At 39.6% G+C, this 17,382-nt stretch overlaps 1 protein-coding gene across 10 annotated transcripts in view; it reads right to left on the bottom strand.

Moving 5' to 3' along the window:
- LOC131442837 (piezo-type mechanosensitive ion channel component 2) overlaps window positions 1-17,382 on the bottom strand; it is a 105,392-nt gene that overhangs the window by 71,459 nt on the left and 16,551 nt on the right. For all 10 annotated transcript variants that reach the window (XR_009233600.1, XM_058612467.1, XM_058612799.1 and 7 more), the window contains exons 4-7: window positions 10,193-10,235; window positions 5,214-5,376; window positions 2,108-2,372; window positions 1,334-1,547 (exon numbers count right to left, since the gene is read on the bottom strand). Coding sequence is in view for 9 of the 10 variants with exons in the window: in XM_058612467.1 (XP_058468450.1) it covers window positions 1,334-1,547; window positions 2,108-2,372; window positions 5,214-5,376; window positions 10,193-10,235 (685 nt within the window). In the remaining variant the exon portion in view is untranslated. The remainder of the gene's footprint in view (window positions 1-1,333; window positions 1,548-2,107; window positions 2,373-5,213; window positions 5,377-10,192; window positions 10,236-17,382) is intronic.

Genomic DNA, 17,382 nt, shown 5'->3' with positions numbered 1-17,382 from the left:
AATGTTTCACCGCGGCAGCCACAGACAGCTGATTGTCTCCTCTCTCATGCATAATAAAACAAGAGTGGTCGTAGTGAGGAGCCTAAAAGCTCTGCCTCTGACACCGATGCGCCACGAGTAGGAGTTATGTATCTTCCCCTTGCCTTTTCCTTTGCCTTCTTGTTTGTAACAACAGTAAATGTTTATTAACGCTTAAACAAACTTGCCAGGCCTCAATATAAATATTGTCGAGTCAAAGCTGTGCACTGTCACCGTGTCATGTCTGTATTTTCACATTATTAAGCGTCAGTGTAAACTGGAGCTGTTTAACAAGTGAAATACACCCCCCCAGTACCCATTAATGTGACAAGAGAGACGGGATATCTGATGCTAATGAGTTTATCCTCGGCTGTTGTTTGAGAGACAGTTTGTGTTTTGTTGCCAAGATCTGATTTAACTTTGTGTATGCAGAGAGCAATTGTCAAGCGTAACAATAAAGTTAAATCTACGGCTTCAAGCTCCCGAGCGGAACCTCCATCGCTCCCTGTGGGTTTCTGAGTAGTTACCAAAACAGTGCGGCCTCTTCTGACGTGTGTTACTACAGTCCTCTGGTGAGTAATGTGTCAAATATCTGGCTTTTAACATAGCGTTACTTTGTCCAGACTGCATCCAGGAAGCTGAATTGGAGCTGCATGGTGAAGTAAACAGCAGAAGCTGTTATTGGCACAAGCAGGCAGTTGTTTGGATTTCAATGATTCCCTGTGTTGGACTGGTGACATGTCCAGTGTGTGACCCCCACCTTTTGACCCCCATGTCATCTGGGATTGGCACCAGCACCTCCCGTGACCCTCATGTGGAGGATAAAGCGGTAGAAGATGGATGGATGGATGAAGTCTGACTGAATGTCCAGCTAAATTTTTAGCAGTAAAATTCACTTTTGAAACCTTTCATGGGAACTTTTTGGTGTTTTCAGCCATCGTGCTGCTGTCACTTCACTCACGCTGTGTGCGTCTTCTGCCATGTCGTTATATAAATGTGTCACTCTCATGCATGTGGGCCCCATAAGGATTATATTCGGGTTTACACGAGTGGGTTTGTCCATGGTTTCCATGTTGGCCCCAGCCATGTTTTCCTACTTCTCTGCCCACTTAGTACCCTTTCCAGGCTACCTAGGTACTAACTGAGTATGTGGGCATGTGTTTTAAGCGGGCAAATTATGCAGGTACAGTAATATAGGCCCTACATGGAAAGCCAAGATTGGCAAAAACGAGTGGGGCCACCATGACAAACATAGGACAAACCCGATTGGGAGCCGTTACAGACATGAAAATAAAACCAAACCCAAAAGACAGACCTGATGTAGCCATCTCCTGGTGGAATGGACTCCTGGAAGAACTGGAACTGGTAGAGGTAGAGGATGACAAGGTGTCCGGCGCTGAAGATGGCCATGAGGACACACATGCAGCTGAAGATGAGCGTGTCGAACGTCCGGCAGAGCGACCACCAGGTGCACAGGAAGAGGAAGATGAAGAAGTAAACGGCTGAGGTCATGGAGGGCAGCATGACGCCTGCAAGTGCAAAGGAAATGGTAACAAATTCAGAGGACTGTGGTCTGATTTGATATAAATATGAATAAAATCAATATATAGTGGGAGATTAAGTATAATTATGTCCTGATTATTTAACCACCTTTGTTTTAACCCATGTGGAGTAAGAAAACTGACATTTCAATGCTCTCTTTCTGTTTTTATACAGTAAAACAGGAGGAGATTAGGGTAAACAACAACAAAAAAACACATTTCTCTAACTAATAACTCAATAACAATATACATATCTATGTATTTTTCTTCAATATTAACAAAGATAAAAGTAGATCATTAACTTTAAAACCATAATTAAATGGTTTCTTCAACAATTATTCCCATTACATTATCACAAATCACACTCAAACATACAAGAAAACTGAAAACACTAAAGCCTTGCTAAAGGTCTTCAGAGGGGCTGAGAAGATCACTGGACTACCCTCTACTCTCTCTCAACACAACCTGAACACGAACTCTTAAATTTGGTGTCGACAGCATAAAATAATCTGATGAGGCTGAAGTGAGACACAGGTAGCGCGGCTTACCTGTCATGCCCAACAGGATAGTGACCACCACCTTCCCCGCAGTGGTGATCAGGTTCCCGATGATCTCCTTCACCTTGGAGGCCACTTCAGCCACAATTCTCAAAACCTTCATCTTTGTGCTCTCCTTCTCTTCTTCCTCCTCCTCCTCCTCCTCCTCCCCCTCCAGCTCTTCGTCGTCCTCCTCATCCTCCCCGGCCTCGTACCCTGCTTCGTAGTCCTCCTCCAGCAGGATGTTGTCCTCCAGGCTCAGCTTCTCCTCTTCCTCCTTACAGGAGGTTACGGTGGATAGTGAGGGACAAAGAACCGTTAATTAATTTGCGGGTCAGAGCTCTCCATGGTGCTGAAACAACATTTCCTACAGGTAGCAACAACCTTTACATTTCTGGGAAACCTGTGTGTGAATGCTGCGGCCTCAGCTTTCACCTGAGCATGTTCTTTTTTTCAGGCTTTTAAAAATGTGGCGCGGCTTAAATAAACATATTATACAGCCTGCGGTCTGTGCTGCTGTTTGAGTCAGCGCGTCCTTGGCTGTTGCATTGATTTCTATTTCGGTCCAGACAAGTATTATGATTGGCAAACAAATAATAACGAGTGAGCGGAAAGCTTACAGAAGGCCTGTTATTTCAGGAGTGGGTTTCAGAGCTGGTGGCAGCTTTTGGAGAGAAATCGATAAGACTGATAAAAAAAAGTATCCGTCTCCCACAATGAAGGGGGCAATTTTTCTGTGATTTTACTCATATTAAGGGAATCAAAGCTATATAATCTAATACTGAAACCTACGAAATACTCTCTGGGCCCTATTTTAAACGATCTATAGCATGTCCAACTCAAAAAGGGGTCATATTTAGTGTCTGAAATATTCAAGATTTTGGCCAACTATCAATTAAGCCAATCAGAGTTTAACTTGCTATTTTTGCGAACATTGCTGGGATTTATTGCCAGGTAAAGTTTACACAATACTAGGAATATGTTCTGGCCCAGTGGTGCACATATAGATGGAAACATAATATAGAAATGAGTTACAGAAAGCCAATATTTACAACAGTGAAAGTCAAAGTGAATATAATCTGTCAGAAAGTAAAGGTTTAGGATTAGCTGGATACTGGAGAAGTGAAGGTGAAAGAGCACAAGAACAGCAAGAGCCCGTCATTGAGGGACAGATTAAGGCCGGTGGATGCTCATGCAAATGTGTCTTCGACCTTGACGTAAAAACACACAGAAAAGCTCTGACACTTTACTTTAAAACTCCTGAAGATGAGGAAATTATGGAGAGAAGAAGAATAGAGGCTGCAGTACCACTGATGGAGGCAGAGGGCGACAGAGAGCAGGGCTGTAGCTAAACTGGCTCTGTGTTTGTGTACAGTATAACTACTGGAAGTGTGATATCCATGTCTTTACGTTAATATCTTGTACGAGCGCCGACGAACAGTGACGTTCATCCACTTTGGTCCCCACTCATGTGTGTGGGTGTGTGTCCAAAACGTCAGGGGAGATATTTTTGGTGCAAAGTTGTGAATGGAGTAGAAAAAAGCAGCAGACTCCTGCTGTGAGGCTGCAGTACCACTGATGGAGGCAGAGGGGGCGATTGAGAGCACCCACTTTGGTCCCCACTAGTGTGTGTGAGTCCTCGTGTGTGTAGGGTCTGAATTTTCTATTATGAAAATATGAAAAGTTATAAGACGTGACACGACAAGTGGGCCATTCACTGTGTTTTATGAACAGTAAAACAAAGAAGGCAATGGCAAAGTAAAGTAGCAGGTGGCTCAGTGTCACTGTTTAAAATCAAATGACAGTTTAAGCTCATTGAAGGAAATAAAAGCCTGAACGCAGAACAGAGTTCAGTCTATGAATGGATTCTGTGCTGTTTCTCAGTAATGGGGGGGGGGGGGGGATTGAGCCATCTGTGCCAGTGCAAGTGAAAGTGAATGAGCATTAATTAACACTGAGTCATAAAGTGAAGGGAGAACCTGCCATAGAACGAGGAGGGCTGCGTTCCAAGTCATCAACACTCACAGGCAGCGCTCCATTCAGAACTCCTGTTCAGCTGCTCGGGAGGCTCAGTGTGAAGAAAGTATGTAAACAGCAGCACAATGGACTGTTTACTTTGCCGGCCACTTCAGCTCCAGTGAGAAAGGAAAACTATCACTAAATGCAATAAAGTGTGGGACCAGAATTAAAAAATCTGAACAAATTTGGATATTTTCTTTTGATTAAGTACAGTTATCTACATATAATTGTAGTACCTGTGTGATTTTTAGATACTGAATAAAAGATACTGAATACAGCACCTTCTCCACGTCTGAAAACGCACACGTGATTCTTATTTTATGACGACTTGGCGACATTTGTGCCTACTAATGTGAGAGTGTGTAAGAGAGAGCGCGCCTCATAACTCTTTATTTCTCTACTCTCTCAAATGAGCTGCTGGAACAATTGGCCCACTTACTAATTAATGCAGCAGATCACACGTTCACGCTGTGAAAACATGACACTGTTTCAGAGTGATATTTTCATGCTACATCAAATTAAAGATAGACCGTATATAAAAAATGGACAAAGTACAACATATACTCCCGTTATGAACCCTTGAGATTCACAATTTGACCATTTTTTTGTCGCCAGTGGGTTGGGTCTGTTGGGGTCCCCAAAAAAAAATTTTTTTTTGCACAATTTTCCCCCAAACTTTGAGGCAACATTTATGTATAAATGTTTGTAAATAGCATTTACTGAAAATATTTTTTTTTATATAACAGTTTCCCATCTTTAAAAAGTGGGTCATATATAACATACAGTATATAAGGTTGGGTACAGAAGTCGTTTTAAATTGAGTTGATTTTATTCCTAAATTGGACGCAGCAATCAGCCTCTTTATTCTGGTGGCTGTGAATAAATGTTCTTTTTACAAATTAAATGACATTTCTGTTATCACACAGAGAGTAAAGTACTGTGTACCGGTGCCAGAGTCAAGGTACCGTTCCCTGCTACCAATTTAAATGTGAACGGTGCCCAACCCAGAAATTATCACTTCATTCTTTTGCGGGTGAAACGTAACCAAAGACAGACACAAGGACACGCAACAACATTTTGACATCTTAATGAAACCCACTTGTTCCTCTGCGTCAAAGTCGGCGTTGTACTGGGCCATGTCTTCAGGCGGCCTCTTCTGGACCAGACTGCGACACAGCAGCCAGATGGCCAGGCCGGCCATGAACATGCCGATGTCGGGGATGAAGACTCGGATGCCGTTCCCCGCGTCCGCGCCGATCACGCTGAGGACAATGACGAGAGGAGAAGAGCAGGGGGACAACGTGAGACGTCACGATTATACAGATTCGCGGAAAATGGGAGCGAGGACAAGAACAACCCGATCAGTTTTTCTGAGAAATTCAGGGACTTTTCTTTCTGTCTCTGTCTTTGGATGTGATTTATCACAAATTTCCTTCCTCTTGTCCTTCCCAAACTTCCACATGGCAGTCATCATTTTAAAAAGAATCTCTCTCTGTCTCTGTGGATGTTATTGCAGGGATTAAAATCTGTCAGTAAACACACAAACCTTTTTTTCCGTGACTCAGCCGCTCTTTTATGATATGTTTTGTGTTTATGTGGCTCAACCACCCACTTTAATGAATTTTAATTCTAAAAATGTGCGGCTGTTAAAAGCGAGCGAAATTCCATTCAAACAAAAAGGTCATGAGCTTTTTTTTTTCTCCTTTTCTTTTAAACTCATGTGTGAAAAACATGTTTACTGTCTTTAATTTGCTCATGATGAAGCAGCACGAACAATGAAGTGTGTTGTAACTGTGTTTATAATAATAATAAGGACATTATTAATATTATACCTGTTCAAAAGTGATTTTATCCTACAGCATATTTATGTTTTAATAATTAATCATTTAATTCTATACTATAGAGTTATACTGATACTATGTTGTTTGTAGGGCTGAAACAATTCATCGATTATTAATCGTCAACTGTTATTTGAAGGTTTTTTAACCCTTAGAACACAGAGCATTCATAAAAATGTGTAATATAGAGTGTCTTATATCCTTTTTTTCATTTTCACCAAATATATAAAAACACCTGAGCAAAAAGTACTGACTTGGTTGATTTTCATGAACAACAAGAAAAGAAAAGAAAGAAATGTCTATTTTTGTGACTTCTGCACAATTATTGCTCCATTACGTCACGTGCAACACGTAAGAAGATGAGAAAAATGCATTGGTAAAACTGCAAGAGGTAAAACTTCAAAGTGAGTTGAAATTATGAGACAAAAAGTCATAAATATGAGTCTAAATAATTTCTCATAATTTCCGTGAGCACTATGCGTTAAAGAATAAAAGGAATTTTTCTGATTTTTCAACTTCTGTGAATATTCTCCGGTTAGTTGCAGTTTGTGTGTTTTTAAAACACCTTTTTGTGGCGCACTTGCAATAACAGTAAAAGCTTCTATTCTGTTCTTTGTGGTTGTGACAAAAACAATATCAGGGTGTTATAAAACACTCATAAACTAATTCATATTTAGCTCCGTTTGCTCAACACAGGGCACACACACACACACACACTTTATCCAGCGACTGAAACCTTAATCATCGCACCGCTTCACACAAAGTCTCGTCGTTAATCTCTGTGGGCAAACAAAAGCTTTTGTAACATTTGATACATGGACTGTCTGCTCAGCCTGTGAAACAGCAAATGGTTTGTTTAAACAGGAAACTAAACAGCGGCGACAGCCCCACTGTCGGCCTGAGAGTGTGTGCACCATCCACGCCGGGCCAAGGAGACACTTTTTATGAGGTGCCATGATTGCACGTGCAAATAAAGCAAATAATGTTGTTCATTCGAACCCAAAACCATCGTGTAAGGCGTTTTCGTTGACTAAAACACACAGATGCTGCGCGTGTGGCCGCTTTGAAATGGAACCGATCTCCGCGTGGATGGAACACAGTTTTATAAACGTCGAAAACAAAAGCGCAAATCAAGACAATGGAAAACGCACACTCAGATAAACAGTGGGGTGTTTGGCTGCTGCTGCTGCTGCGTCTTAGTTTAATCAAGGAGGTCTGTTTCCATGTTGCTTTTTATTGTTGCGAAGCTTTGTCGTCCTCACACGGATGAAAGAGACCAAACCGAAGCTGAGCCAACTTCCCACGGCTTTAACGACTGCTGCTCTTCTCCGTTTAATAATAACAATAGCAATAATGCACGATGAGATTTACTTGTGTCATATTATTTTTACAGGTTTATTGAGGATGTTGATATATCGATGGTCTGTAAAAGTGTGTGTATTGATATGGAATGATCCATCCATCCATCCATCATCTACCGCTTTATCCTCCACCAGAGGGTCGCGGGGGAAGCTGTGCCAATCTCAGCTACATCGGGCGATAGGCGGGGTACACCCTGGACAGTTCACCAGTCCATCGCAGGGCCACACACACATAGCGACGAACAACCGTTCACGCTCAAACTCATGGTCAATTTAGGGTGTCCAATTTACCTAATCCCCATATTGCATGTTTTTGGACTGTGGGAGGAAGCCGGAGAACCCGGAAAGAACCCACGCACACACGGGGAGAACATGCAAACTCCATGCAGAAAGGCCCTTGTTCCAACCAGGGCTCGAACCCAGGTCTTCTCGCTGCAAGGCGAGAGTGCTAACCACTACACCAACCGTGCAGCTTGATATATAGTTCAAAACATAAAATGTAAATATCTATGTCTTTTCATTAAAACAAAACAGAGAAATAACTTGATATGAAGTGGTAAAAATCATATAATAATTTGCAGTTTTCTTTTGAAAATTCTTGTCTTATCTTAAAATCTTAAAAAAATCGTACTTATTTTAAACCGAATCCCATTTTTCTTTTCAACAACGACTTTATTTACTTTCACAAACAAATTTCATTTCTTTTATACTATTTTTAACATTGTGTTATCGATTTATCTTCACCTTTTTTTGATTTCTTATAATTATAATTATAAGGCCGTTTACTTAAGATTAGAGCAATAAGTAACTGCGCTACAGTGCAGACACTAAATCAGATCGAAAAGTGAGTCATTCATTTTCAATAAAATGATCTATTTTATCAAACTGAAGAAAAAAAAACCTGTATCAGTCGACTTTTTTTAATACTTTCCTCAAATCATTCTGCCTCATTAGTAAACTCACATTTGGTCAATAAAACCTACTAAGGTTACAACTAAGGATTATTTTCACAATCAATTGACCTACAGATTATTTGCGGTAAAAAATGGTGAAAAATGTCAGAAAATGTTGAAAAATGTTCAATACTTACAGTAATTCTTATTAGCAACCTGCTACATAAATATTACTCTGAAATAACATGTACTACTGCAATATTACCACACTAGTACAGTGTTATTACTACAGAAGTATTAGGGCCACATGTAATAAAAAAAATGAAATAAAATAAAACAGCAAGAATTCTGAGAAAAAAAAGTCAGAATTTTGACTTAAATCTCAGAAAAGTAATGTATTTGTCCACAAACCCAAAATGATTCAGTTTGAATGATTTATTTTCGTTTTATGGAGCAAAAAACCCATCAAATATTCACATTTTAGAAAAATCTGAAAAATGTGAAAACTTGATTGATTTAGTTCTTTCAGGCTGAAAACCGACTCCTCAGACCTGCTGTCGTTGATTTGCAGCAGCAGCAGCAGATCGACGAACTACGTCCGATCACTGTATAAATATTTGGTACGAGCATGAGAATGTGAAGTGAAAAGTCACACAACAGCTGTGTCTTCCATTTAGACACAGTTTTCCAGACCGTAAACACACCATAAACGTACACAAGCACCCGCCCATGTTTACGTTGCTCCATACGATCCTGCATGCACACAAACAAGTGAACGCAGAATGTTTATGCTTCTACTTCCGCCACTTACTGCGCTGTATAACATGCAGCGAGAGAGCGGCTGAGTGCTGGAAAATAAAAGAAGAAGAAGAAGAAGAGTCTGCCGCCGGTCCGTGTGACGTGTGCACGTTCCCGTACACAGGAAAGCACAGCTATAATACGATCACAGAGGAAGAGTGTGAGGAGACAGACGCCGTGCTGTCAACGCATCGTCAGACCTAAGTGGGTTTAGTGTTCGTCCAAGAAGCCGCACCGGGACGAGCGAGGAGCGTTTCCACACCTGCTCACGTGACGAGGACGGGGCGAAAAGTGGAGGTTAATCTCATTGTGGCTTCGCTATATTTAGAAAAACCTTTACAAAGACAGAGAGCATCCACCGAGCTGTGAGGAAAGACAAGAAGTGAAATGTGCTGACTTTAAAGGAATAGAAAGACTTTACACTCGTCGTCATCGTCAAAACAATATGAAGACTTATGATATTTAAGAGTTATTATGATAGTGCTGAGCTCACAGAGTCCAAAACTGTCTCCTTTTTATTTTCTCGGCTGCAGCATCGTCACAAGAAATGTGATTTGCAGGAATTTAAAGAATTACTGAATAAAAATGAGAAAACATTACATCTTTTATCTTTTATATCCACATTACAATATTATTTTTTATGTGAACATGTTCTACAAACAGAACTAATATTGTTTTCCTGTTGTTTTATTACACAAGAGAACCAGAACAATATGGTATGATGATACTGTAGTAAAAGTCATTTTGACATAGGAAAGTCGGATTATTCAGTTTCTATGACTGAATGAATTCATTCAGACAATTCAGGCAGGTCAATTATGAATGTTTTTCTCAGAATTCTGACTTTGGTCTCAGAAAAGTAATTCTGAAAAGTCATAATTCTGAGAAAAAAGTCATAATTCTCACTTTAATCTCAGAAGTAATTCTAAACAGTCATAATTCTGAGATTAAAGTCATCATTCTGACTTTTTTTTTTACATGTGGCACTAATACTCCATAAATTACTACAATAGAAACAATAAATGAGATTATATTATTACCACATTATAACTTTCTATGACTGTGTTATTACTGTTACTGTGTGTTTTCCTCTTTTCTTCTATATTCTGTTTCAGATAAATCAGTAATCTTTGTATCCTGTGCGTATGGTTTATTCAACACAGAGGCGCTGAATTCTTTATGTCTTACCTCTCGAAGCCGATTTGTCTTATGGATTTCTCCCATGTGGAACCTGGACAGAAAAACATAAATCACTGTATTACTGTAAGAAAACATCTTTAATAACACTTATATATAATATCACAGATGTGTAAAGACATAGTGGCGTTACAATCTATTTTTATTAGTTTGGTTTGATGTGATTTCCAGGTGACAGAGTTCACTGTTGGAATAATAAAGAGAATAAAAACGTTTGTCTCCACAGCTCGGACCTGAGCTCAAGTGTTCCTTAACGTCGCAGAGACATTTCCAGGTTTTTAAAGTCGCCCGCTGAAGACAGATGATTGTTCTGCCTTTTGTTCTGTTGCCAGAGAAAACACGAGGATCAGGACTCTATGACATATTCATATTTCCTGTTGTTCTCTGTGTGTAATTAACTGCTCAGTGTCATCATTTCCTGTATGTGTAGCTCGAAGAATAACTGATAAAACACTTCATTACACACATATTACATTTGGAGCCAAATGAACTGCATTAAAAATGAAATCCTGCCATTATTTGCCATCACTGAATGTAAATAAAACAACTGTTGCTATTTTTTTAATAATAGTCAGTGTTTATTAACCAGCCAATTATGACTACATGTGCATTTTTCTACTCGGAAACTATATAAATGTTTCTGAGTCACTTTTTTACCTGTTTCATGTATTTAATATTTGGTTTGTATGATATTTGTAGAATATGAAGATAATAGAGAGACAGACATCGGTGTTGTTTTTGTGTATTAAATTTTCACCATTAAACAGTTACTGTATATTGTATCAGATGCATCAGATGTAATCTCTAATTCTTTTAATGTCTGTGTATTTTGGGTCACTTAAAGAAAAGTTTTCAAACTTCAGGCTCAAACGTTGACATTTACTGTATTTTTTAACTGTGGATAAATGGTCAAAAACGGTCAGATTTGATCCGATCATGTGGCATTAGCGTCTGTGTTACCTATTTGCAGGAGTGGACCAGGCACAGTGGGTCCACACATGGTTGTGTAAATTGTGGAATCAATTTTTGTCTCAATGACACAAAAACAGGGCCAAAAAAATGGAAACTATGTACGGGCTTTTTTCCGTCCTCTCTGGCAACAAATACACTGATTCGCCGGCTTCCGTAACAACCACAAAGTTGTTTTTCACGTGCAACTTCTCAGCTTTCAGAAACCGTTGGAATTTTTCCGATCGCGTAATTACGGTAAACGCAAACGTGCACAAACGTATCTTCAGCCCAGTGACGAGTCAGTTTCACTGATTTCCAACTGTAGAGAAAACACCGCGTTAGGAGCAGCTCAGTCCACAGTGCGGATGAAGACACAAATACTGTGTAACTACTGTATACTGTGACACTTTCTTCCTGCTGAGGCGAGGCCACTTTTCCACATGAGCAGAGCAGTGAAAATACCTGTCCTTAAACTTTATGTGAGCGTCATAAAAACACTTTGTACTCGCCGGTCCATTTCACCTCCGCGGCCACAGCGTTTCTGTACACTCGCGCTTCCTCGTACTGTCTCAGCTGCACAGAGAGCAGTGACACAGCAGGAGTTAGTCGACTTTTCAGTGCCTCATCAGTGTTATCACAGAATCTGTGTGTGGAGGAGAGTCCAGTATCACGGCTGCAGAGGTCAAAACTATAGATGACAGGACCTGATAAAGACTTTCCCTGAGGAGCTTCTGTCAAAAACAACCCTTACACAGGCTGTTTAACCTTCACACGCTGGTTAATACACTAATTTTTAATCATTTTTCTGTACTTCCTGGTGTTTATTAAGCACATTTAACTTTTATTTCACCTTCTTTTTCCAACCTTGACGATTGTGCAACTAACCAAAATCTTTTCAAAGGTGGGAAACTTCAGTTAAGTGCAATTGCACGATTAACCATTTAACACCGAGTGTATCACCGATGACAAGTTTACACAAGCGCACAAATACATTACTGTAATTACGCGACGGTTTGTGCTCTCGGAAATAATCCAACGGTTTCTGAAAGCAGAGAAGTTGCACATGAAAGACAACTTTGTGGTTATTACGGTAAATTTCACTTGCACTTTTGCAGGAAGCCGGCGAATCAGCGTCTTTATCATCAGAGGGGAGAGGACGAAAAAAAGCCCGTACATAGTTTCCATTTTTTTGGCCTGTTTTTGTGACATTGAGACAAAAACTCATAAAATATTATTGTAAAATATGTTTTATAATGTTCAAAATTCTAATTTAACACATGCAAAATCTGTTGTTCCTGTACAACTGCAGTATTTTTCTCTCTAAATTGTTAACACATTTTTTTCTGGCACTTTTGTGGTTAAAAATAAGCCGCACATTTTGAGGCTTCGGTGCTCAAAAAATATTGTAGTAATAGTTATAGCTTCCTGCACTAAATCCACATCTACACCAACTTGTCCACCAAAATAAGAAAAAGAGACATGTCATCTATTATTTGCTGAATTATTACTCAAATACACTTATTTTCTTCTTAACTTCTCTAAAGCAACCTTTATACAGTCTCTCAAGACTTAAAATTTTTGTGTTTCACTGAGGGTTTTTTAGATGTATATCAAGAAATACACCTAAAAACATCAATACACTAAGAATATTGCAATATTTAACGACGTGATACTGTATTGACTCTTTGGAAATATTCTTGATGGTTGTTCTGTGTTGTAATTAAGATGACAACCACTAGTTGGCAGTGTGACGAGTGTCCGTTCAGGAGAAAGGTTTAGGTTTAGTTTGCTCGTGTCTTCCATTTTCACAGAGAAATCTTTCAGTTAAGAGGTTAATGCTGGTTCTGAGAATAGCATGACATCACTATGTTATTTTTCCCATGAATTATGAGATAATATTGAGACAACTCAACGTTAGTCTAATGGCTTCAGATGGTGTGATGGGTTTCTAGGCTGTATGTCTTGAACGCAATTATTCAATTAATCGATCAGTTTGAGTGTTTTTGTTGATAAATAAAACAAGTTTTGAATATTTTGTTAATATATTGTGAATATTTTCTAGTTTCTGGGATTTTTCAGCTTCTTAAATATGACATTTTTTTAGTTTCTTTGCTCCTTATGACAAAGAAATCATTAAAACTGAATCATTTTCTTTTGTGAACAAAAAAAGACATCATCGTTTCCAGGTCTGGTCGACACTGATCAACATTTTTCGGCATTTTACGGACCAAACAACTATTAATCTGCAGATAAATAAACCATTAGTTGCTTCATTTAGTTGACATTTGGAGAAATGTGGCGAGCTCCACCCACCAGGTGGTCTCTGACGGTTCACAACAGAAGTTTTACGAGTCAAGGGAAAAAAAAAAAGGCGGTTCCCACTGATGGTGACTCAGCACAGAGGAATGACACGCGATGACTCAGAAGAAAACTGACCCGCAGCTCATCTGTGTCCAGTCACTGACCTGCGTTAACAGCTGGAGGTGAAGGCTTTTTCTCATTCATGCTCCACTCCAGTTTACTCCTCTAATGGTGTGTTTGACGACAGCAAACAGAGGAAATGATATGAAGTCATCTGTGTGTGTGGAAGGAGGAGGACTCCCTGTTTATACTGTAGTTGGCGGCCATAAGGAAGAGACAGTCAAGGGGCCAAACAACAGATATAGAAATCTGAGATAAGGCCCCCTCAGAAAGTAGGCGGTGGATTAAGTGTCTTAAATGTCTGGCTTCCTGTTGAGTGTAGCCAGAAGTGGAAAAAATACAATATATGTATAAATCAAATGTATCTAAAGTGATTTCTACACAGAATGACAATGATGTTGTACTTGCTCGCTGTGTGCCTCATTAATTTGTCCAATAACAGCTCCGATCCACCAGCTGTTCACTGCGGAGCAATTGGGAGAACTCCCAGTGCTGCTGCTGCTGCTGCTGCTGCTGCTGCTGCTGCTCAATGACGTGGATAATGGCTCAATGTGTTATTCATTTGAGCATCGATGGGACTTTTATTTTATTAAGTCTGAAACAAGGAAGAAAAAAAAACGGGCAGAAAGCACTATCTCGAAAAAGGTTAACTATTGTTTTCCTGGAATCCACCAAAAAATCGAATTGTTATTTCTTCTTTGTGCCAAAACCTACATCCACCCAAATATTTTATCCAAAGACAGACGGAGAAACCTACGTCAAAGCCCCTGAATGATACCAGTGTAATAGTTGGAGCTGGTTGTGTTGTTGTTGTTGTTGTTCCTTTTGAAATCATCGAGTCGGCGAGTCTGTGAACACTTTACCACCTCCAGATCTCGCCTGAGGCTGCTCTTTCATTCTGAAGACATAAAACTTAACAAGAGACTAAAACTGTGTCTAAAATCGCTCTCTATTTTACGACACAGAGGTGCTATATTTACCATACGCTACTTTATTTGTCTGACGTCAGAGAGAGTGTAAAAATCACCAACAGTGGGAAAAGCTATAGGGGTTTCAACCGTTGCACTACGGTAACGTTAGCCTGCGTTCCTCTGGATGACGGGAACGATGAGTGAATTCTCTGACCTGCTGGTGCAACAGGAAACGTCAGGGGTTTAAATCCCGTGGGAACCGTGGACTGTCTGCAACACATTTTGTGGTAATCCATCCAATTACTCTGCACATTTTTTCACTTTGAGCCGCAGTGGAGCACAGACGGACGGAGGCCTCCCCTGCTAGCAACACACAACACACAACACCGCGCAGTGTGGGTCACTGTTACTATAACACGACAAACGTTCTGATATTTTCTTTATATGAAACATAAATACAGATATTGAGGGGTTACCACAACCCATGATTTGACAGAGACAGAGATTTAAGTCGATAAGTCTACACTAGCAACGAGGAATAGCACTGAATGTAGCCCTTGTTGCTAGCATCCAATTAACAATGGGGATTGGGTACCTTGCTCAGTGGTACCCCAGCCCATGACCTGACAAGAAATTTGAACCGTCAACCTTCCAGTCACGAGCAATGTTCCCTTTCCACTTGGAATATTATTGAGATAATGACGTAAAATTATAGCACAAAGAATTGCACGACTGGTTATTAATGTTGCCTTGTTTTTTACGGAGTATGTGATAATAAAGGATCTTGAATGTCATCCAAACAACGTCAAAGTTGTCAGTGCACACACTGGTGCCCTCAGTGAGTCACCTGCCAGACAGACAGATATTTTTTTGAGAAATAGTATTTTAAGAGAAGAAAAAAGCCTAAGTTGGGCAACTGCAAGTTGAGTATTTTCTCAATGTACGTAAATAAACTGCTCTGTTGATTCATTCATTGTTTTTTTATTTCACCATTTATGAACATAAACAATATAAAATGTATATTTTTTTTCATCTAAAGTGTTTTTTTGAACACTTTTATAGTGATTGACGCCCCATTAATCACGTTGACTAGCGCTGGATAAATAAACACTATACATATATATAAACACTATATATATATATATATATATACATACATATATACACACATACATATATATATATATATATATATATATACATACATATATATATATATATACACATATATATACATATGTTTACCAATGTAAGGTTGAGAGCTGATCGATGCTAAATGCAACAATGAATTTCAGCCTCTGTGATTTGCTTCGTATCATTTTGTTTCTGAGCAGCAATTTCAGTTTGAAAATGATTAAGTCTAACGTTACGTATTGATTTTTGAACGTTTCGTTTCATACATAAAAATCTGAGAGCCGACTTACGAACTTGAACGGACGCCGAGTCTTAATAAATGATGGACTTTATACAATTTTTTATTTAAATATGCATTTGGAAGCTTTTTGGTTCACGAAAAACATCTGTTTACAATCGCGTAAACTATCGTTTTTAAAACAGAAACATCAGCAGACAGAGAAATGGATAAAACATATTCAGATGCAGTGGATGCACGGAATTAATGGTTTCATCACGCTGACCCCACGTTGAACCTCAGTAACCGCAGATGATAAGGTTTGCAAAGTTTTGGCTACAGTTGGATTTTGAGGGAAGTGAATTTGCTTGTATTAGGAGTAAAAAATAAGTCACACGAGGTCAGACTCTGTCCTGTCTAGACATGTTTGATACAGAGATTCATTCGAGGCCCGACAGCAACCGTTAACACCTTCCCAACACAGAAAATTCCCCTTTTTCTACATTGTGACATAAAGGAATGTGTTGGATTCATAAATCTCGATGCAAAAAAAGAGTTTCGAGGTGGTTTTTATTATTAATGCAGCGCAGATTTTGACCCACGACTCTGAGAGGAAAGAAAACACGTCTTCACTTTGTGTTTTGGGTGAAAATAGCAACGTTTACCACCTTTTCTGGTGGTAAACAATCCAGAAACGTGTGCGTCAATCACTGAACAGGTCAGCGTTTAAGCGCAGAACAAGGCTGTGTGATGGATTGGTCACATGTGTGGACACACACACACACAGTGAGACACAACAAGTCTGGATTTCTTCAGTTTTGGTCTCACATGACTGCTGAGAGTGAGTGAAATGATCCGGATAAAAAAGAACTCGCAGTTCTGGTATTGTCAGGGTTTTTAAAACCACGTTAAATTGCCAACACTTATGAGACTCTAAGTCAACTTTCCATCTCCGTTTACGCAACATTTTTATTCTAGTTTGCGACGGCATGTGTTTAAACAATAGCTTTGTTATGCGTCACGTTTGAACGCTGGTTCCCTCTCCTTCCAAGCTTTTTTACAGCTTTTACCGATTAAAAATAAATTGACAGTAGGGTTTATTTTTTTGCTTCGTCAGATATGTTACCTGATATGTTACAGATAGGTTCCCTGGTGGCACCGTATTCCCGAGTTCATAACGCGGCTCCTGTCAGGTCAGCTGTTTAAGCTTGAATGTCAGATGTTTCTCTGCAGCATCGTCTCCGTGAGTCTTAACTTCACAGCTGAACTGAACTCAACAAAAGTTAAGAGACTTTCTCAGTTAGTAACTCTCAGACCCGAGCTGTCTAGCTAGAGACTGCGTACTGTATATGTATAAAATTCACAGACGCTGTTAGCCTCCAGGGGGCGACTCCACTAGTTGCAAAAACAACGGTAAGTCAATGGGAAAATGAGCCTCTCACAAATATTTATGACAGTTTCACGATTAAGCTTGGCACATGTGAGTGGACGCCAATGTGATTGACAGCTAACATTGTCCAATAATGGCGCTACTCTGAGGTTTAGAG

The sequence above is a fragment of the Solea solea genome, chromosome 1 (assembly GCF_958295425.1).
Source record: "Solea solea chromosome 1, fSolSol10.1, whole genome shotgun sequence".
NCBI classification, from domain to species: domain Eukaryota; kingdom Metazoa; phylum Chordata; class Actinopteri; order Pleuronectiformes; family Soleidae; genus Solea; species Solea solea.
This window is presented reverse-complemented; position numbering and strand designations above follow the sequence as displayed.